Raw genomic sequence first — 24,208 nt, 5'->3', positions numbered from 1 at the left:
GCTGAGAGGCGGCGCACCCAGAAGCTGCAGGACGACCATGCCCGACAGATGGCAGAACTTGTCGCCATGCTGAAGGGCCTCACGCGGACCGCTTCACCTGCAGCCTGGCAACCCGACGGAGCCTATCCCGGAAGCCAGCCATCTAGCGGCCCCGGGCAAGCTCAGAGCTACGCACCCGAGGCGCACACCACTGGCCCACGGGTGGGCCTGCCACAGACTGCGGCCCCCTCTAGAGGCCCCAGTCGCAGCCTTGCCTACACAGTGGGGGGAGAGCCCACTGTTCCGCAAGCTACAACACCACGGGTGGGTCTTCCACAGACTGCGGCGCCCCCGAGCGGCCCCAGTTACAGCCTTGCCTACACAGTGGGGGGAGAGACCACTGTTTGGCAAGCTACAGAACCACGGGTGGAATACCTACCGACGCCGACGCCGGCGCCCCCGGGCGTACCTACTCAGAGCTACGCACCCGAGACGCACACCACTGGCCCACGGGTGGGCCTGCCACAGACTGCGGCGCCCTCTAGCGGCCCCAGTCACAGCCTTGCCTACACAGTGGGAGGAGAGCCCACTGTTCCGCAAGCTACAGCACCACGGGTGGGTCTTCCACAGACTGCGGCGCCCCCGAGCGGCCCCAGTTACAGCCTTGCCTACACAGTGGGGGGAGAGCCCACTGTTTGGCAAGCTACAGAACCACGGGTGGAATACCTACCGACGCCGAAACCGGCGCCCCCGGGCGTACCTACTCAGAGCTACGCAGCGGAGGCGCAAACCACTGGCCCACGGGTGGGCCTGCTACAGACTGCAGCGCCCTCTAGCGGCTCCAGTCGCAGCCTTGCCTACACAGTGGGGGGAGAGCCCACTGTTCCGCAAGCTACAGAACCACGAGCGAACTACCAACTGACGGCGGCGCCATCTAGCGGCTTCACCCACGGCTTCGGGTATGCAGCGGAGGCGCGAACCACTGCGCCGCGGCTGGATTACAGACAGACGCCAACGCAGGCGCCCCTAGGCGTGCCTACTCAGAGCTACGCAGCGGAGGCGCAAACCACTGGCCTTCCGCAGACTGCGGCGCCCCCTTGCGGCCCCGGTCACAGCCTTACGTACACAGTGGGGGGAGAGCCCACTGTGCCAAAAACTACAGCCCAGCCTAGCGATGTTTTCGGGAGCTCGCGCCGCGCCGCGAGGGCTCACACCGGGACGGAGAGAAACCATGCTGCGGATCCACTCAAGGACGGCGCTTCCCCAGGCGCCGCGACGCTGCGAGGTGGACCAGAGCCGCAGTACGGCTATCCCGGTGTGACCCGCGGGCCCGCCCAGTTCCCAGCCTTTGCCCCGAGCGGAAACTCGCCATCGCAGCCCCCTGCTGACGGATACGGGGCCTGCAACCGAGCGGATGAGGCAGCGAGGCATACACGAGACTGGGTGCATCAAGGGAGTGTCCCTCTCGTCCAGGTGACGGCCATGTTCGCCGACGCCCTCCGGCAGTCCCAGGCCGGTGGCACACCTCGCTACCATCCCGAAGATGAGCGGATGGCATCCCTCATCGCCCGGCAGTCCAGCGCAAAGGACTTGCCGCCCTACGCTGGCGACGCCATAGAGTGGCAAGCCTGGAAGGCGCAATTCCTCCAGTCTACGGCCACCTGCGGGATGACGGCGGCCGAGAATCTGATGCGGCTGCAGCGTGCCCTGAAGGGAAAGGCACGAGAAGCCGTCAGCCCTCTCCTCCTGGACCCGGCGCAGGTGCCGGAAATTATGTATGTCCTGGAGCACCGCTTTGGGGGCGCGCACTCTGTCGCGGCTGTCATGTTCGATAGGATAAAGCGGCTGACCCAACTACAAGAGGACGCATCGACCGAGCTTCTCGTGGAGTTCTCGGGCATGGTGCAGAACATCGTGGCTTCGCTGGGGAACCTGCAGGGTGATTACCTCTCTAACCCGGCCCTCCTCAGCGAGATCGCCTCGAAGATTCAAGAGTGTAGCCGAGCTCCACGGGGGGAGTGTAACGGACGTACTGCTCCAATATCAGCCGACGTCGCCCCATATTAAAATCTGCTATTTACCTTAACTTTGCCTGTCCTTAAATTGAATAAACTGCCTGTAAATGTATGAAAAATTATGTAAAAATGTATATTTAATGTCAATACAATAAATGAAACGTCGGAGCTTGGCTAGAGGTATACGGGCAGAGAAGTAGTGTGAGAGCTGGTAAAATCATAAACATGTTTAATTCGGGCACGATTGTTAGAACCGTGCCAAAACGTAGTGGGAAGCCGTGCCGTACGCCATGCGCCGTCATAGCGTCACAAATGACCGGTGGTACGCCGTCATTACGTCCCACGGGCACGGTTCTTAGGATCGTGCTCAAACAAAGGAAGGCCGTGGTCACGTTCGGCCACGGCCCGAAACTACCGGCCGAGCGGCGCGGCGCCGCGATAGCGTCGCAAACACGGCTCACGGATTCCAGGAATCAAAGAGAAAGTGAGCCCGTGTGCGCGTCGTGCGCCCGCTGGCGGCTATAAAACGGGCAACAGGCCCTCAAAACGTCAGATCTCCAGAAACCACCACCAGCTCTACACCTCTCTCTCTGCTCTGCCCTCTACCTCGCTCCGACTTCTGACTCTGCTCGCCTTCTTTCACTCTGACCCCCGCCTCACCCTGGACCACGGACTGCCTACCCCTTCGGACCAGACTCGGAATCAGCTCAAGAACAAGCGACAAGCAATCGGACCAGCTCTACAGCGGCTTCAGAGACGGCCCCGTTCTACCCCTCCACGCCACTGAAGGACGACATCTCACGCCTCCACAGATTGGGATCACCGGCCCCTTACAGTCTTATGTGTCACACGATTACGTCTGATACAATTTTCAAATACTTTTCATACCCGGTTCGCCCGCATATTTCTCCCATTCATTTTATTTTTTTTATTTTATTGATTTATTGTGAAAAACAGTATATTCCATTTACATTTCACAAATAACAGTTTATAAGAAGTCAGTACATACATTTATTTGCATGGGTAAATACATCAATACTATCTGATTAACCAGATTTGTTAAATAGTATGCTTATTGCCGTCTTAAATTCTCTTTGGTTCAAATTGAAAATGTCAATCACAGAAGAAATGTGATTTAACAAAGTAGTTATTCTTCCCAAAGGCATGATCATTGGTAGGTTGGTCCTGCCCCTTGGAAAAATAAATAATCTGTGCTGTCTAGCTCTGATGAAATTATCAGGGACATAAAAAGAAATTCGTTCCAGAATATCTGGATTGCAAATGTGCCCATTTAGCAGCTTGTGCGCCACTAACACCATTGCAATATTTCTCCTAACGTCTAGACGTTCTATCCCCAGCATTCCGGCAAGAAAATATCATATTGCTTCCTTCGAAAATTTGTTGATTTAATTAACCATCTACCTCCGTACCAAGGCTACATTATTGGCTCAAGTCCTTGTTATGTTCGATTATAATATTTGATTGACACAGAAAATACCAAAAGTGATGCGAGTTTTTAGTGGGACAGATAAACAGAATAACAACTTATATAACCACGCTCTGCCGGGCTGTGAATTAATTACAATAATCCACAGATATTTCGCCATCAAATTGTGATAAATCACAAACGTGTGCGAATATTTATAAAACCAATCATTAGTATCTTCATGAGGATTAAGCGATTTTTCAGAATAAATGCACCACTAGCCACATTTTTTTCAAGGAACAAAGGATTTACGTAACCATAAGAATGATTTCAAATTTATTAGCTCGAAATCATACTTTCTATGTTTTATCACCTTAAATTATATTTTCTACCAAATTATACAAATAGACAATTTATTATTAATCTTTTTTTAAATCTGCTTTTAAAATTATTAAAGTGTAAAAGTTATGTTAAATACCCATGTATGTACATTTTTACAGATGTTATACAAATCATATCTCTTCTTCCTAAACATGTTTAGAGATTATAAACATAGGATTATCTTTTAAATTTTCGAACTAAAATATTATAAGACAATAGAAATTGCTAGACACTTACAAGCTTTGTTTACATGAAATAACACATGCACAATTTGATTATATTGGCCGATTGATTCTCAAACTCGTCCGTGCTAAGATTTCATTGCCTTTGCAATAAATATTGTTCTGTTAAAATCAGGATAACTGAAAGTAGTTGAAATTAATGAACTCTTACCACATATTTAATTTTTCTATTACATGTGTATTTCTATTGAAATCTTATCTTAAATCTTAAATCTCTAAAAATTTCAAGAACTTTTTAGAGATTTAAGATTTTGAACAAACCTACATTATTTTATTTATATAGATTTTTCATTGTATTTTTAATCTCATTTCTTTATACTTAATTAATTCTACGTTCATGCTTAGCATTTCCTATATAATACAGATAGTCTATACCACTATACAAACTATGCGTGTAGGTACTTATGATTTCATGTATCACTTTTACGTAAAAGCCTTTTTAGGCGTACAAATAAATTTGAAAAAGTAAATCGGGAGGTGTTAATATTATTTTATACTTCATACGTTATGAACAGAGGGAAGAGGATATTGAGATGGGGAAGAGAAAGGTTAATAAATTTGATCTAGTTTAAACTAAACACAGCCAACTAACGCCATTTCAAGCAACGCCAACGTTCCGATTGTGAATGATGGTCTTTCACCAGAGCGGTACCTACTGATAAAATCTACCACTCTGAACAACATACAAATTAATGTAATTAGAGCACGCTGACCCTGCAATCTCTACAAGGGGAGATTGGAATGTAAGGGTATTCTTCGACAGTATTATAACAATTCAACAATTGCAAATTCGAGTTTAATTTTAATTTAATGAACATAAAACACGTTGTACAAATTAAGTCACTATTAATACAAAATATGTAATCTACATTTAAAAAAATCTTTGATATATTCAAGAAAAGAAAAATCAGTACCTACCTATAGGTTAAAACATGAGGTAACTAAGTTGCCGGAAATGGTATAGGGCGTAAGCGACAAATTTTACAAAAATGAGTTAATCATAAAATTTTGATTAGTATTTTGTCTAATAAAAACTGTATGTTTAAGATTATAAGTATTCAATTTAATATTTCAAGTCCGCAATCCAAGGATTATAATTTAACCAAGCGTTCCATCTTTTTCTTTGATGTCTAAATTTTTTTATAAGGGTAAAGAGCTTTGGATTGTCGGAGAAATGCAACACATTAACATTATTATCAAATACCGTAACGATATCATTAATTAACAGTAAAAAAGTATTGGACCTAAATAAGACCCTTGAGGTACACTAGGACTCTTGTACAGTATCACAAAAAAAACAAATAGTGATTTTATATCCCATAATATTATGGAAAAGTGTTTATATTGAAAGAAAAAATCAATCTTGCTTATGAATATGAGATAAAATATAATATTAATGTGAACATAAATTTAAGAGAGCTATTTAAAAAAAAAAAGGTTTTTAATAATATTAATAGTCACATCTGAAAATTTCATAGTTATGTAATTGAATTGTATTTGTACGTAAAACATTTCATCTTTATTTATGGTCGGTTCCTCACTGTGGCTTCTATATGAAAAAGCTGAGGATCCGGCATCGGGATGTACTCCACGTCATACGGGGGCTCGATGTTAACAAAGCTAGTGGACCTGATGGAATACCTGCCCTGGTATTGCAGAGGTGTGCTGCGGAAATAGTTCCAGTTTTGACAAAGCTCTTCAAAATGTCCCTGAAGTGTGGCACTGTGCCCTCTGGTTGGAAAAAAGCGGTAATTCACCCTATTCCCAAGAAAGGTGACCGCTCCAACCCGGCCAACTACCGCCCCATAGCGATCACATCAGTTCTGTCCAAAGTGATGGAACGTGTGATCAACGACAAACTGCTCACATACCTCGAGAAGAACAAAATTATCAACGACCGTCAATACGGATTCCGGCGGAACCGCTCGTGCGGTGATCTTCTCGCGTATGTGACGCATGTTTGGGGGCGGTGCCTGGAACGTCACGGTGAGACCCAAACGGTCGCACTAGACATATCCAAGGCCTTTGACCGGGTCTGGCACCGAGGACTTGTCAACAAATTGCATTCTTACGGACTTCCCGCATCCCTGTGTACGTGGATTGCTGACTTTTTAAGGGATAGGTCGATTCAGGCGGTTGCTGACGGTTTCACCTCTTCCTCGCACTCCATAAATGCTGGCGTCCCACAGGGATCGGTTCTGTCTCCGACTTTGTTTTTGTTGCACATCAATGACCTTTTGACATGTGCACCGATTCATTGTTACGCGGATGACAGTACAGTTCATGATAGCTTTTTGTTTGACAAGCCCCCAAAGGGCACACAAACTCCAACGGCTCGGAGGGCTTTGAAGCAGAGAATGGACGGTTATCTCGAGAGTATTTCCTCCTGGGGTAAAAATAATCTCGTCGAATTTAATGTTTCAAAGACCCAATCCTGTCTGATTACGTCTAAAAGGGATCCAAATGATAATCTAGTCTCCTTCAACGGAAGCAATCTTCCGAACAGGCCTTCCATTGATATGCTTGGTGTAACTATAAGTGACCAGCTCAGGTACGGGGGCTCCATCGAAGCCAGAGTAAAGTTGGCCTCTCAGAAGCTGGGCGTACTGTACAGGGCCCGCAGATACTTTAATAGTACACAACTGCTCACCCTGTACAAATCGCAAGTGCGCCCTACTGTCGAATTTGGCAGCCATCTCTGGTCTGGAGCCCCTAAATACCTGAAAAAAACCCTTGACTCTGTGCAGAAACGGGCGGTCCGTTTGATAGATTCCCCAATCTTAACAAACGGACTGCAATCTTTAGAGCACAGGCGTCAAGTAGGTATGCTGTCCTTGTTCTATCGGTATTACAATGGAAGATGCTCTGAGGAACTAGCGTCATTGATCCCTTCGGCACCGGTGCGTAGTCGGGATACACGCCAAACGCGCGCCCAACATTTGTACACAGTTGACACTTGTCACATGAGAACGGGTCGCTTCTACGATTCGTTCTTAAGTTCAACAGCTCGGCTGTGGAACGAACTGCCGGCCTCTGTGTTTCCTCCCTCCTACAACATGGGACTCTTCAAGACCCATGTTCACTCCTTCCTCTCCAAAAAAAGACCTTCCACACAGCATCCCCAAAGATGACATAGGCCCCGAGGGAAATTATTTTCTTCAGGGCCTCCTGTGTGGAGTAAATATAAAAAAAAAAAAAAAAAATGTCAAAGAATGTTTTAATCTTAAATTGAAAAGTTTTTTTTAAACATGGCGATTATTTTGAGTAAAGAGCGGCGTTCACAAAATGTTTTATTTTCATTAAAATAAAATAAAAAAATTGTTATGATTATATTTTAATGTAAATTTTTTATTAATTTCAGGAGCGTGCAAGTATCCCGGGTCCCCGGCGCATTCAACTGTCACGTTCTCCGACCCCGCAATGGGCGCCTCCGCGGTAGCCACCTACAGCTGCGAGCGGGGCTTCGAGTTGCTGGGGCCCTCGCGCCGCGTGTGCGACGAACTCGGCCTCTGGGTGCCCGAGGGCATACCCTTCTGCGGTAAGTCCTCCAACGCCTCACCCTGATTTCTGTAACAGGTGACCAAACAGATGATCGAAAGAAATTTCATATATTTCAAAAAGCATCTTAGAATGTTGAGAACAAATTGTTGGCCTAGCGCACAAATATAGTAAGTGCAATTTGAAAATTTTAATTTATAAGAATACTGCGGGTTAGTTTTATGATACAAATAATTCTAGGTGAAATAAGTAGTTTTAATTTCCCCCGAAACATTTGTAACATATTACTTACATATTTAGTAAGTAATCTTGATAAATGCCTTACAAAACACGTAATTGTTTTAACTTGAAACTGTACTTAACACTTTTTTTATTTTTTTTTATATTAACTCCACACTGGAGGCCCTGAAGAAAATAATTTCCCTCAGGGCGTATGTCAAAAATTATCAAAATTGGCGTGTATCCCGACTACGCACCGGTGCCGAAGGGATCAATGACGCTAGTTCCTCAGAGCATCTTCCATTGTAATACCGATAGAACAAGGACAGCATACCTACCTGACGCCTGTGTAACACTTGTATGAAAAGGCCATCGAAATATCCTTACAGTTTGGTCGATGGTAGGTATTAACATATAAATACAAAAAACGCATTTAGATTTCAATTTAATATATTCGTTTAACATCATTAGCGTTTTCCGCTGTGTTTTACAAAATATAAAATAAAACCTACAAAATCTGTTTTCAATATTTGAATCAGCCGCCGAAAATTTAACTATTTTTTTACTTGTTATAGTTTTGTACCTTCACATACAACATTTATCGCCTGCGGCGTTTAGAAGCTTTTTTTTTCAAATTCACACTATTTTCGGATTAACTTTTTTTTTTTGCAAAATTATTTAAATTCCTTGTAAATTTCACCATCAAATCAAATAAAGCTTAAAAATACTTTAAATTAATACTATTTTTAAATATAGCTCATTCAACGTTTAACCGCCAGTGTCTCCTGTTTGGCATTATAGACATTATTTCATTATTTGACCGGTCAGTAGCTAAGTTGGTATCGCGTTTGGGTCCCACCCAAGCGTCGGTCGTTCAATTCCTCGGCTGGTTAAGTCCTCCATCAGGTCACAAGCAAAATTTTCCGCTTTCCGTGGTGGTAGTAGGGGATTTTCAAATATTTTCGGTTTTTTGTAACGCAGGAATGTTTGTCTTTTTTTTATAATAATATGTGTTTTTTAGGGGAAATGGACGATTTTTTTTATCTTGAACATATTTGATATGAAAGTAAGTGAATATGAATGTATGATCATGTGAGGAATGTGGAGATCCGCAAAGAGTGCAAGGCTGATGTAAGCGTAATTAGTAAGATTAGGAAAGGGACGCTTACATGGTTTAGGCATGTAGAGCGAATGAGCGAAAAAGGGAGTGTAAGGAGGATATATGATGCAAATTCGAATGGTAGCAGAAGTCTGGGACACCCAAGGAAGACATGGCACGATCGAGTAAATCAGATACTCGAGTCAGGTATCTAATCAGATCAAGAGTCAGAACAATAGAAGAGTATGTATGAATGTGAATGAGGCAAGAAGTGTGTTCCAAGACCGAGTTGTTTGGCGTTCCGTCCTCCCTGCCTACCCCTGCGGGGAAACGGCGTGATGGTTAGTTAGTTAGTTAAAGTAAGTGAAATTAAAATAAATAAAATTTACCATATTTTTCATGGAGAGGTAATATAACCTGAAAGCTAACCAAATGTATTTAATATACGTCCTTGGGACCTTTAGAACACAATTTAGAATGCATATCTTTTAAATTTTAATTACAAAATACGGCAAATAATAAAAACAAAAAAAAACATAATGTAAAGGCATGATAACACAAAATTTTAATTTATAAATCGATTAAAGAACTCAAGTACTTGACGATTAGACAAGCTTTGTGATTTCAAGTTTAATACAGTATATATTTTGAAACATTTCTAAGAATGAAACACATTGTTCAGAATGGCATAAAAGGTATTATGAAAGGTAACAAAGATCACTTTTTTTAATTTTAATTTAACCGATTTCAATAAAAAAATCTACTTGCGTTTAAATTTAAAAAGCAGCATTGATTTCATGAAATAATAGCATTAACCTTGAATTAAATTTGTTAAGTCAGTAAGAAAACAAAGTTTGAAAGGTTTTGATTAATACAAAATTAGAATGATGTTGGAGGCTGCTAGGCAAGGAGTTCGATATCACCCCTGCTAAATTACGAATCTCGAGCATTGCACTCTCTCCGCACTGCCCGTGTCAGTGGGTCAAGTATATTCAGAACCTCCATCGATAAATCGTCTAATTGAACCTGATTGGGCCGCGAACAGGAAATGCGTGTCTTTGAGTACCCACTGTGCCTATACAGTGTTCGCTGCGCGCTGGGATGTGTGCACTGAGTGCAGTCAGTGCAGTTCACTGTGGGTACTCTAGGCGGCAGGCCTGACTGGCCTTTCAGAAAAGACATATTCGGATATAAACAATATTGAAACGGTACACCGGTTTATATTATACCGGTCGAAATGGTTTACCGATGAACCCATTTTCTTCAGATTATATTGTCATTTTATTAATCCCTTTAACTTTATAACCTATAGTCTTTTGACATCATCATATTTAGCATTGCCTCCATAACTTCAGATGAGTTGTAGGTCTCCAAACTTATTAGATTAATCCAATAACCATCTTAAACATATCCTTTCCCTTCGGAGTTTGTGTATTTGGATTCGATTACACGTGCAGCTTGTGTTTAAAATATGTGCGCTGTGGTGTTGTGATATTTTCTGCTGTAAGGGATTGATAAATACAAAATTTACATGCATTTCCATAGTTGCATAATGACTATTTCTTCCAAACAAATCACATTTACAGTTGGGATAAAATTACTACTTGCGCAATGTAGAAATGAAGGTGTAGAACAATGCAGAATTTACTGGGAATTGATTTCTGGTTCTGTCAGTTTAAATGCAAGTGCAAAACCACTCAGCACTTTACCAATCGTTTCTCTTTAGCTGCTACATAGTACCGCGTATCTCAAGTTTTTGTCCCCTCTAATTGTAAACAAAAAGAAATATGCAAATTGTTGCAATACAGATGCTACAGTTATGAAAAGGGGGTTCTCGCCAAAACTCTCTCCGCCAGTTGTTAACATGCGCATAATTCATATTGTTCCGGAAAGAGCAGATCCAATAAGTTGTTTTCTTTATGGTTATCCGAGGCTTATTGAGCGTTGTCAGGGCCATTATCAGCTGCAGACTGTTCTCACGAGAGCTCGGATTGAGCGAATACAATTCACGTTTTTTCCTAATTGTTCGGTATCAGTACGGGTATTACTTCTCACAGGCCCGCGAGACAGTCCCAGCAAGAAACCGTCGGCGAACGATGGGATAAACACTATACAGCATAAACACCTATTTTCTCTTTTTCTCAGTCGTTTATGTAAATATGATAATAATCCTCAATAATGAATAACTTGTAACACGAGTCAGCCCCCCCACAGGGCGTCGCGATATCTCCAAATGATATGCCGCGCAACAAACGGCTGTTAATAGAACATTTAGAATTTATGACCAGGCCCTTCTGTCTCAGGAGAATTGTGCGATACTCAGCTAGAAAGTAAAGTATGGTGTAAACTGTAAACGTTGGGAATCTACTCTACAAGACACGAGTATTCATCAACCACAAGTGGCGATTATCGCTATCTGTAAAGCGAGACACGCAGTTTATAGTTGCGCATTTTCATGTTTATGGGAAAAATACCACAACAAAGGAACGGTTCCTGAAATATTTGAAAAGATACTTTGTAAACGATTCAAAGTATTACAGCTTCCTGACTTGAAACATTCTAAAGGGTTTTAATTGAATTGTAACTCAATCATAAACAGTGCCTCTAGCAATATATATCGCAATACCTAACGCTTTTCCACTGGAAGCTTTGTGTTTTGACCAAGTGTTTCATTTCAAAAGTCGTTCACACGGTGAAGGTGGTTAGAGCAACTCATCTTTTCAATGGGATAAGTTTCCATCGCGTATTGCAAACCACCTCATTCGGAATTAGATCACCAATTATCTCGTTATTCTGCCTTTTATATCGGTGGCCATATATGAACCGACTACAAACACAAATGTATTACGTCTAGGTTGACATACACCAGCTAACTGGCTTATTCTGTTACTGTAACTATCAGAGCGCGTACTCTGACGTTTGACGCTTTGCGTAATACACAATAATTTAAAATAATGCTATTTCATTTTGAAAAAATCATAAAATATGGCAGATCTAATTGGAATGCGTATGAGGTACGTCGTGCCAATAAGCCGATTTTATGAAATAAAACAATAAGTTATATTTTTGAAATGTTTCGTTTTCATGACAAATTTTTTTATTTGTCAAACAAATTTCTATAATAAAGGTAAAGAAACTAGAACATGTATTTATCCAATTTATCCGATGTATGTAATAATCTGACATCTACGACGTGCTTTGGATACATCAACCTCCAAAGATGACATGGCCGATGTCATCTTTGGGGGTTTGTGTGGAGGGAAAATATTTTAATCATGACTTCCCGTGTAGAGTTGTAAGAATAAAACACAAATTCCATATAATTAGAAATACAACTTATAGTTTTTATATCCATACATCTTATATTTCCACTGTCCTGAAGAAGGTTGAGTGCAACCGAAACCGGTCGACCTACATAACTCAAACAGAGTTGTTTAAAACAAACTTTAAAAAGCTTCATTTACTAAGTGAATCATTAGACATTTTACTCATTAGACTTTTTCAAAGCATAATAAATTATTATAAGCAGTTCAATTCCCGTCGTCGGCATTCATTTTTACTCGGGAGATATTTTCAATTTGTATTGATATTACAAGCGACTAATTATTGCTTATAATAATTTATTTCAATTTTTAAATACATATGTTTGAATTTCACTTTTATTTTCGGTAATGAATGAATGCTAATCTTGGAAGCGGAAATTAACCTACTTCCTGACATCTGATCGAGATCAAACTTGGGACAAAGACTTGTTATCGATGACAATGCATTTTATCACCTTTTGGTGGCGATCACGTTCACACTCGCGGACCTGTACGCATTTCTCTGAAATCGGGTGACGTTATATTTACTAAATAAATTTCGGTCCTAGCCGATCAGATATTGGTAGAGTTGTTGCTACAGTTCCTGTGTAGGATGGTTCAATCCTTCAAACTTTAAAATTTTATTTTTTCGGGTTGATCTTTTATCAGTGTAAGGCAGCTAGAATTTGCATTTTATTGGGAATTATTAATGAGTTAGTTTCAGCAAAGCTGATGTAACTTCAGTTGTAAATTGGCTGCGTAAAGTGTAGAATAGTGCGCAGAGTGAGCAGTGCGATGTTCGGAACGACCCGCACAACACTTTCCCTGGAGCTAACGAACTTTCACGGGCAGGCGAGCCAGAGTGTACTTCTCAAGCAAGATTAAATGTGTTTTCTCAATTAATTCGATATCCGTCACGAGAAATCTTTTCGTCGAAGATGATTAGAAAGTCGGGCCCGTTGCGTTCTCCTCTGGGGTCGTACAGAACTTATTTTGTTTTAATGAGAAAAACGTCTTATTATTGTAAACCGTCCACGCGCCATTTTCTGCAGGGGTGGGATAGATGAAATCTCCAAAAAACTTTGCCCTAGCAGACACCGATTCACATTTCACATTCTCTTTTATTATTCCGACGGGACAATACTCTAAAATAAAGTCGGAATCTTAACGACGTAAGTGAAGAAGCCATGCACAGAAGTAGGCGAGGCGCTGCCCTGGTGTATTGGAGAGACCTGTGGCTGAATTTACTTAACGAATAAAGTCGGAATATTAATGACGTAAATGAAGAAGCCATGCACAGAAGTAGGCGAGGCGCTGCCCTGGTGTATTGGAGAGACCTGTGGCTGAATTTACTTAACGAATAAAGTCGGAATCTTAATGACGTAAATGAAGAAGCCATGCACAGAAGTAGGCGAGGCGCTGCCCTGGTGTATTGGAGAGACCTGTGGCTGAATTTACTTAACGAATAAAGTCGGAATCTTAATGACGTAAATGAAGAAGCCATGCACAGAAGTAGGCGAGGCGCTGCCCTGGTGTATTGGAGAGACCTGTGGCTGAATTTACTTAACGAATAAAGTCGGAATCTTAATGACGTAAATGAAGAAGCCATGCACAGAAGTAGGCGAGGCGCTGCCCTGGTGTATTGGAGAGACCTGTGGCTGAATTTACTTAACGAATAAAGTCGGAATCTTAATGACGTAAATGAAGAAGCCATGCACAGAAGTAGGCGAGGCGCTGCCCTGGTGTATTGGAGAGACCTGTGGCTGAATTTACTTAACGAATAAAGTCGGAATCTTAATGACGTAAATGAAGAAGCCATGCACAGAAGTAGGCGAGGCGCTGCCCTGGTGTATTGGAGAGACCTGTGGCTGAATTTACTTAACGAATAAAGTCGGAATCTTAATGACGTAAATGAAGAAGCCATGCACAGAAGTAGGCGAGGCGCTGCCCTGGTGTATTGGAGAGACCTGTGGCTGAATTTACTTAACGAATAAAGTCGGAATCTTAATGACGTAAATGAAGAAGCCATGCACAGAAGTAGGCGAGGCGCTGCCCTGGTGTATTGGAGAGACCTGTGGCTGAATTTACTTAACGAATAAAGTCGGAATCTTAATGACGTAAATGAAGAAGCCATGCACAGAAGTAGGCGAGGCGCTGCCCTGGTGTATTGGAGAGTCCTGTGGCTGAATTTACCCTAGCAAATATCTAAAATAAAGTGGGAATCTTAACGAAATAAGTGATGAAGTCGCTCAACTCGAAAACAATATTTAATTAAAGTATGCATTATATTTCTAAGCTACAAATTTTTTGAACCAAAAACATACAATTTTCATTACTTCGCATTGCTTCGAAATAATTTTAAACAATTTGCCTCGCATCTTATAAGGTCGATTCAATTTCAACAATAATTAAAAAATCGGAAATGTTATCGTGCCTACCAATTTCCACTTCGTAACTTTCATAATACTGGAAATTGGCTGGGAAACACTTGAGAAAACAACAATCTAATGAACTGTGAAAAACATGTAAATGAGTTGTCTAGAAAATATACGGTTGGAGCTTTATTACCTTTTACATTTGAACTGTTTTCAAAACTTGTTACGCAAATATTATTGAGATCTGAATGCCTTATACAATATATGCATTGAAACAATTTAAGAATTATGTACCTAATTGATTTTCTATGATGACATTTCACAACTCCCTAACCCAGAATTTTTAACTGTTTATCACGTCGTCCGTTGTGACATCTTTCTAAGTGAGATTGGGAATTCCACATTGAAACCTGTTATACGGAAAGATAAATATAGGAGAGGGAATAAAAATACTAAGTAGCTGACTATTCAGATAGTGGTAAAATATGTTCTAAGCGATCTTGTAATGTACCTATACTGAAATGTAGTCTTTCATCAGAGCGAAATGTAGGGAATCTTCACACCCACACGGAGAAAAATGTAACTTTTAGTACATTCCTAATATATCGGAAAACGTTTTCATGCGCCTGCATTTGTCATGATAATACACAATAACATAATGCGACTAAATTAGAATTTCGACGTCGTTTTTAACCGTATTACGAATAAATGCAGAGATTATTAATAAATTAGCAATATTTTATATCGTTTAGTTTTCTCCGCGTAGAACGAAATAAAGATGCACATATACAAACAATAATTGTGATTTCGGAAGATGATTTTTTTTTTTTATTATTTCTCTTAATATGTATCACAAGAATATATGTATCACTGATAAACATATAAGGGTGAAAATGGTCGTGTCAAAAAATTACGCTCGACGCAAAAGCTTGCTTGTCATGATACTATTTTTAATTGGACACATAATTTTTTTTAATAAGGTACAACACAAAACTTCTTTAGTATTGAAAATAAACTATCGAATTTGACTTCGACTAATCTAATAATATTCTGATTGAAAGTACTTGTTGCTTAGTTGTTTATTTTCCTAATATTAAGTTTGGAAACTAGTTCCGATAATGGTTGATATTCTTACCTTTCTCTAATTTCCCGTAATGATACCAAGTCACAAGACAGGACAGTGGTTCCTAATGATGCTAATGGTGAAACAACGGCAATGAACACGGAAGCTGAGACTTCACCGATGCCAATTTTGCTAATAATGTACAAATTACTTTTTAAATTGAATAAATTGTTCGAAAAGGAACCAAGATCAGAAATCCAAACTATGGGAGGTGATGAAAGAAGTCACTGATTCGGTAATTGGTATTATTGGAAAATTTTACTGGAGACGTTGCACAAGCATCCGATTATGCGAAATCGTCTCTGGCAAGTAAACAGTCATTTTCGTATTTTGAATATTCATTTTCTGTCATAATCGATTAGTCGCGGAGATTTCTTAATATTTAAGATTCCCACAGTCGGAAAAAGAGAACAAGAGAAAGATCTATTTTTCTTATTATCTTTTTTTCTTACCATTATTGAATGCGAGGCATCTATTTACAACAATTTGTTTGCGTAATCATATTTCATGAAGTGTGACAATAATTAGTTGAACTAGTTACATATTTCTCAACTCTAGTTTGCCTGACTCCTGGTATCTATGGTTTAACCAATCTATTCATAATGGTGAGTCATCACAAAAACAGACGCACATGTTCTTATGTGAATCTTCTGTATTTGAGGATAAGCGGAGTGGTCTGTAAATATAGCCAAAGTTCTAAGATCTGTCCAGATTTAGTGAAACTATGGCTTCCTATTTGTGGATTTTTTTTAGGCTGAATGAAGTTTCGATAGGGGAAGAGGGCGATTTAGAAGTACCTAGCTTTTCAGATCTGGTGACCAAACATAAATAAGTTACTATTATATAAAGAGCATTTCTTCGTATCGATGTAATATTTTCCTAGAGTTCTTTAATCCCCCGTTGGTAATGGTATAATGGCGATTTTTAATTACATCTATTACGTTATTATCTTCTCGTGAGAGAGATGTATTAATAGTGGCGTTCGACCGTAGCAACAGCCTGGGCAACAGCCCTGGCGCCAAAACATTCAGAAAATTACGTGAAAACAAAATCATTTAGACTTTTCGAATAATTTTACTAAAAAAAAATACCAAAATAAATTTAAATTTTTAAAAAATAGTTTTCTAGTTAATATAAGAAAAACACTCTCGTGTGTGCCTTTAATTTGATATTAAAGTTAACCACGTAAACCATGGGTATTGCTAAACGCTTGTTTTAGCAAAACAACTGTAAGGTGGGGCATGTGTTACATCACAAAAACCTTTTTCAAACCCGAAATAACTAAAATGGTTTAAGCTATTATTGAAGAAGATAATATTAATAAATGTAAAAGAAACTGAACGGAACATGGAACCTAATTATTGTACGTTATTTTTGTCGATTTCATCTTTAAAATTCAGAATTAACAATTTTTCCCATATTTTTTGCAGCTGTCTTTTTTTTTAAAGAATTTATTGTAACCTAAATAGTGTCTCGGATAAATCTATTCGATTTTATTGTTCTTATGGCGTACCTATAAGCTCTTTCTAAGTCCAAATGAATATTCTGTTTTTTTTTTTTAATTGGACCATCTAATCTTTAATAAATTTTGAAGGCTGTACCCATCAATGTAATATATCATTGAAGAAGAAAATAATACTTATAATTCTAAAAGAAACATGAAAAATAACAAGACAAAGACTCGTTAAGGCGATGCACTACGTCGTGTAATATTTTAAATTGAGCTGCTATCAATAACAACCCTTACGTAGATGGCGATAAGGTTTAAATTCCCGCTTAACACCATCCGCCTGTTTTGATTTATGCAAGAAAAAAACATGGCCAAAAAGTGCCTCTTATTTTATTTTGTGGATGTTCAGGCATAAATATTCAATTTTTTCGATCATTTAAAAAAAACTTAATTAACCACATTATACAATAAAATCATAACCGAAAATGGGTTCGTAAGTAGGAGATTTTGAACTTTAAAGAAGTTTTCATAGGCCTTATACATTCTTTTTTTCTGGTCTTATAAAGAGATATACTCGTATCTAAAAGGTACTCGATTATTTCAAAGCCCAAGATGTATTATATTTAATTAAAGCATCTGAAACATTTCTAGGCGACCAAATTTTCAAACAAAAACACATGATTTTGCATTACTACGTATGGCATCGCCTTAAGACAGAGATCCTGGGTTAGATTCTTCTTCATGTTTCGTTTATGTTTATTAGTAATATATTCTTCTACACTGATGTATTAAAGTGATGGGTATAAACTTCAAAGTTATCAAAGAAAAGATGATCCAATAAAGAAACGAGTATTAAATATTATTTTGTAATACAATTTTTAAGATAATTCCGCGGTAAGGGCCGTAAGGATAGAACGGTTCCATGATAACTCAACACAGTGACTATTCAACACACCTTTAAAAAGTGATATAAAGTCATTAAAATCGATGAAAAAAAAATTAAACCTAACCTAACCTAACCTAACCTAACCTAACCTAACCTAACCTACTTAACCCAGTTGATAAAGTTTTTGTTTCATCACTTTCCATGACTTTTTATAACATTTTAGAGATGATGAATTATCATTTTAATGATTTATCCGGTCACCGAATAGAACACATTGAATATCAATGGAAATCAGCTGTGGAGCGGTTTAAAAAATTCTCAGGCATCTGTAAATTTATTTTTACGTCGCTGATCGCAAAAATAATTTTTTTTTATCAGGCATGTAAAACACTGGCAGAGTTTAGTTTTCGCATAGCGGAACTGAAGTTCATTGCTCAGTTCAGTTCGGTTTCAGCTCTGCCACCTGCTGCGCCCCGCAACTGTTAAAGGGGCATTAGTGGGCAGGCTATTGAAACTCTTTTTTTATGACTTCCATCACTAATACTAATATCTGACGAGTTCCCTAAGCATCGTGATAAGGGAACGCCAAATCATCGCTTGACCTCGATCGAATTTTCGTAGGCACTCAAAATAGTTATCAAATTAAGTTCGTCCCGTTGTTCTAGTGTTGTTATGAGATATAATTATCTTAACTAGAATCAATACCACACCAAGAAAAGTCTCGAATGTACGGGATTCGAATACTTTGCACGATCTTTTACCCAGAAGAAACGTGTGATATCCGAAGCAGCAAAAAGCTTCAAACGATGAGCTATGTCGTTATGAATTTTGCTCACATACTCGTATTACAATAATTTTCTTAAGAATTCATAAAACTTTTAAATATTAAAATAATGGTTTGATCCAATTTTGAAACTCAATTAAAATTCTTAGTTTTTATGAAATGTAAAAAAAAACATATTATTTAATTTGTGAAATAATAATCCACCAGTAAAAAACCTTGTTTTAATACGATAGACCTATTTTAAAACTTAAAAAATGGTCTAACTGAGAATTGAACCTTTCTACCCAGGATCTGGAATGAACTACTCTACCAGCCACACATGCCAAATGCCGATCGGGTAGGACCGCTGTAATGCCATCCTATTTCGTGTGTACGTGATTGCCACAAAAAGTTGATGAAATGCATTGTCTTCGACAACGAGTCTATCTGCTGAGTTTTAGCTCGATCGGATGTCGGGAAGTGGGCTAATTTTAATCTTATTGTATATATAAAATGAAAACTTACAATTGTTTAATGTATTGTGTAGAAAACTCGGCTCTCCTGTTGTAAAGGTATTCAGTTTATTTAGATAATAGATTTTTTTATAATTAAAACCATATGGTGTGTATTTATTTAAGTATAACAACTGTATTATTTTCGAAAAAAAATTATAAATAAATTTAAATAACAATATATTACTAATGAATTCCAAACAGGACATTTTCAATAGTCGTATTTCTTGTTTATCCTGTTTTGATAATGTTTAACGCAAATATGATTTGATACCCACTGTACCTACCGTAAAAAAATTATATATGTTATGTAAATAAATATTATTTATTTATTTATATTAGACGCCGATACAGGCTTTTCCAATTATACGAAATACATAATAATTTTGGAGAACAGTAATTTTGAAGTAAAAATTGCTATTATAATTATATAGAACCCATGCAGAAGTATGGTGTTATGCTAACATTGATTATAATTATTACTATGGAGGTACGTTATTACAGCCTTCTTCTAACTTTATTCAGATATGATAATAATATCGTATTGTTTTGCGAACCGCATGAAATCAGTTACAAGCGAGTCTATACATGACTCAGTACTGGTATTCTTGCTGCCGCAGAGGATTTTATTGTGATGTACCATTTCATGAATTATTATTTTTAAATCGATCGAGTAGTTCTAGATGGTATATGAAAGGTAATCAGAATAAGTAAATCAGGGCTGTCTATATTCAATAAACAAATAAAAAATATCATGTCTGTAAAAAAGTGTTATAATAACTTAATTTCTTTCATCAAGTGGTTGCAATTTATAATTTTTCTAGAATGAGTTTATAGTTTATATATTTTTTAAGGGAAGCCGGTTAGCAATGGCAGACGCTAAGATGATGTTTAAAATTGCTTTTAAATTTAGTAAATTAAGTGCCATTAAGTCACCATCAATCTTCTAAATAATTTTCCTCATTATATCCTATCCTCATTACTCCCTAGTAAATCTCCGGTGAAAACGAAAAAGCAAAGCTATTGCTATTAAAACAATATAAAGTATGGGTATTAAAAGTTGCAGTAACATTTTAAGTAATAAATTAGTGATTTCATTCTAGCTCTCACCAATAATAAACACTCTAGTGAAGCCAATAAACAATAACGTGGCTCCTTCAATCTCACGTGTCGCCGGCTATTTATTGTCCTGGAAGGCAAGCCATTAATAATTTTTGGGATTATTTTTAATATCTTGAGCATAGTCTACCATTATACCGTTACCAAATGCACTAATCATTTCCCACAAATATTTAATTATTATCATCGTTTTAATTCCATAATATTTTCTAAGCGATCTAATTTTAAATCCAAAAACACATGATTTTGCAAGTTTTTGCATTATTTCCCATTGCGTCGCTCAAATAGAATATTTGTTTATGTTTTTATTGTTGTGTGAAAATAATATTAAATCACTTAACCATTCAGTACTTTCATTAGATTTGTTCAGTTTACAATGTTTTCTGTGTATTTCAATTGCGATACATCTGATTCATTAATTTTCCGTAAAAAAATACTGTTTTATAAACTGGGTAAAATTATCTTTCCGGAGTATGCATTTAAAATGAACATTACTATTTCTAAATAATAACATTTTAATATCAAACGTGAAAAATTTTGTCAAAAATGCTAACCGCTAAACGTTACTTGATTTGTCACTCCAATCATAGAAAAATTTGTAAGAAAACTGTACTTACCTTCAATTTTATCTCGTTCATAAAATAAAAAAAAATAAGGAATAAGTTAAACCGATTATTACGATAGCGGCGCGAAATGTGAATTATTCTTTTTGGCTACTTTTAGGATTTTATATTCTATTCCAGTAGAATAAGCAAACTAGAAAGAATTATTATTTCTCTTTCCAACGTCAAAAAATGATGTATTTTTGCGTCATAGAAAAAGAGATAGAAATACTTTTATAAAATATGGACGCCCGGTCATATATAACCCTCAAACTCTGGAGTGGTTAGAAGATTGTTAATCCTTAAGCGGCCGACACTACTCGCTTCGACGCTTCGACGAAGTCCTCGACGAAGTTCGAAGTGCGTGCCCACACACTCGTGTACATAAATATACCACTCTCTAGATCGATATCTTCCGGCTTTTTGTATCCAACAGAATTATACAGTACTTAACCACAGATATACAAGCAGTACCTACCGTGCGGAGCAGAGCAGTAGACAAGGTAGAGGAAACTCAAGGCCATTTAAAAAAAGATGCGACCATAGACAACATAATTGCTCTCAGCCTACTCTATTCACTCACTAGCCCAAAAAAACTATTATAAAAATAAAAATGTCCTTGAAGCAGAAAAATGTCGAAATGTTTTCCAATGGCAAGGTTCATCTGACTAAGAAAATAAACTTTTACAGTGCATTTCCTTAAGATGAAACTTGTTAATCTGAGAAGAAGACACCCAAAATGACAAGAAATTTGCAAAAACACTGAAGAAAATTTCCAAAACATGATTGTCCGACAGTACGACGAAAAATTCCGACATTTTTCAGCCTCATGAACTCATGGTTACATATGTTTAAAAATCTTTAATTTCACCAAAACAATAAGATAATACAGGATAACACTAATCAATAACATGAATAAGTTTATCGATATAATAAATAACATTTATACGTTGTGGAGGAAGACATATGTCAAGTATCAAGCATTGTTCAAAAAACCGAACGAATAACCTAAAACTGTTAATTCACTTTAAACTTGAACTTACGTAGGTAGGTTGAATATAATATGTTTATAACTCGCTAACACTATACTGGCTTATATTGTATTTTTATCACGAACAACTTTAACACGCAATATTTTCGACGGAAATGATAGTATTTCGGCAGCAAATGACAACCCGCGTGTATAAATAAACCACTGTCATTTTGTTTGAATGATTTGAAAACTGTCAAACGGCATAATTTCGTCATCTCTTTCTGTTACACGAGTCATTATGGTAGAGAGCGAGAGATCAAACCAATCCTTCTGTTCTCACCAATGAGATCTGAGCTTTTAGCCATATTATTCGTTTTCTATAAGAATTTTGAGGTGGGCGTGGCGGTTTCAAATGAGTTTCATGGCCAAAGCTTAGTTAAATGCCCCTGCTCGTGTACTTCGCGAGTAACTCAGTCCAACCAGTCAGTGATTGGTTTATTTATGCCGTGACGCTTCGAGTCCTTTGACTCGGGCGCATTTACCGACAACAATCGGAAGTCTTGCGAAGCGAAGCGAAGATGCCCGAAGCGAAGCGAAGTTCGTGCCCACACTATCGTATTCGGTCAACTTCGATCAACTTCGCGAGTAGTGTAGCATGTTCATTTATTATAATTACGGAAGCACGTGTTAATGTGGCCATGTGTTGCGGGAACATTTTTGTTCTCCGCACACAAGTGGATAATATTACCGATCACAGAAAGCATAACGGTTTTTATTACGGTTTTATTGATGCTAATTTGGTTATTTCTTCAAAGTGCTGCGTTTTAACATCCTCTGTTTAGTGTGTCAGATGGTGGATACGTGGACCATCCAAATGAAGAAATCACACATTCGCCATCATGCAATTTTGGTAAATAGTTGGTAGCATGGTGATTTTTTTACCATAGGGTTAAATGAAAATTACTGTATTTCTTTTACTGTTTTTTTTATTTATTTTTATTTATTTATTAACTAATATACATATAATACATAATTAATTATATGTTTTATAGTTACATTTCCATTAAGTACATAATAAATGAACATTATAAATAAGTTGTCGCTAATTTGTGTATATTTTTCGTTTTAGCCAAATTACTATACCTCACTATTTATTATGCGTCAATTCCTCCACGAACTATGATGCTTTGAAATGTCCTCTAAGTGTAAAAAATAAAACATGACGCCATACTATTCACAACAAAATTTGAAAAAAAATTATTATTTTCTTCGTAGAAAACGGATTGTGATTATTATTAATCCTAATGAGAATATTGAAAAAAAATATAAGCTATTAAGAAGAAGTTGGAATAATGGGCACTCCAACATATATATAATTTTCAAAAAAAAAACAGTTTTTTTTATTTCTAATAACATTTGAACTATATATATTTGTATGGAAAATTGTGTTCTAGTGATCACATCTCATCATCTGAAAAATATTATTTTCCATTATACAAATAATAATTTTAATTAAGTTAAATTTTTCGGATTGAAAAAGGAGTAAAAATAGTTTAATAGTGATTTATTTTTGGGGTTTTATGCCAGCATTATAGTATACTGACTACAACACTTTTAGCCGTGAAAATCTTTAATCATATCCTAAAATAGTTTCGTATTTGAAAAAAATATTTTAAGCCACTGATTGGTACTACATTAGTAAACTTGTATTGATCTATCCACGTTTTCACTGTTGAGTATCATCTCCACACGATATCCGCTAAAAACGTACTTTAATTGTTGTATGTATACGCATTGTAAAACAATGCTTCTGAGAATAGATCTGACAAATATATCAGAAAAATAAAATTACAGTTATCTCGTTTTTAACATGTAAACGAAAACACAAAAATGCATTCAAATTAAAAGCGTACATATGAAAATACAGTTTGGTGAGATAACTGGTTGCATATTCTCACGATGAAATCATTTGCGAAAAATCGTTAAATTTTTATACAAATTCTTTTCTCAGACCCGTTCGCATAAATAAATTTAAATTGTTAAGTTAAATGTATTATTTATTATGAGTTAGATAAACATTTCCTAAACGATTGTCGAAAAAGAAAATAGAGTAGGTACCTTAAATCGACGTTAAAGTTTTCGTTTCGACGAATTTAACATTTAGTTAAAAAAACGCGACCAGAATAAGGGAATTTCACAATTTCTGGCAAAACACGAATTTTCATATTTTTCACGTGATGTCTA

General features: G+C 37.9%; 1 protein-coding gene across 1 annotated transcript in view; it reads left to right on the top strand.

The window, feature by feature from the left end:
- LOC149412382 (uncharacterized) overlaps nucleotides 1–24,208 on the top strand; it is a 95,344-nt gene that overhangs the window by 17,939 nt on the left and 53,197 nt on the right. The window contains exon 2 of the mRNA XM_089645707.1: nucleotides 7,405–7,581. Within this exon, the coding sequence (XP_089501833.1) occupies nucleotides 7,405–7,581 (177 nt within the window). The remainder of the gene's footprint in view (nucleotides 1–7,404; nucleotides 7,582–24,208) is intronic.

The sequence above is a fragment of the Hesperophylax consimilis genome, chromosome 23, assembly GCF_061612785.1.
Source record: "Hesperophylax consimilis isolate HC1 chromosome 23, BYU_Hcon_1.0, whole genome shotgun sequence".
NCBI lineage: Eukaryota > Metazoa > Arthropoda > Insecta > Trichoptera > Limnephilidae > Hesperophylax > Hesperophylax consimilis.
Note: the sequence above shows the minus strand (reverse complement) of the source record. Positions and strands in the feature narration are given on the sequence as shown.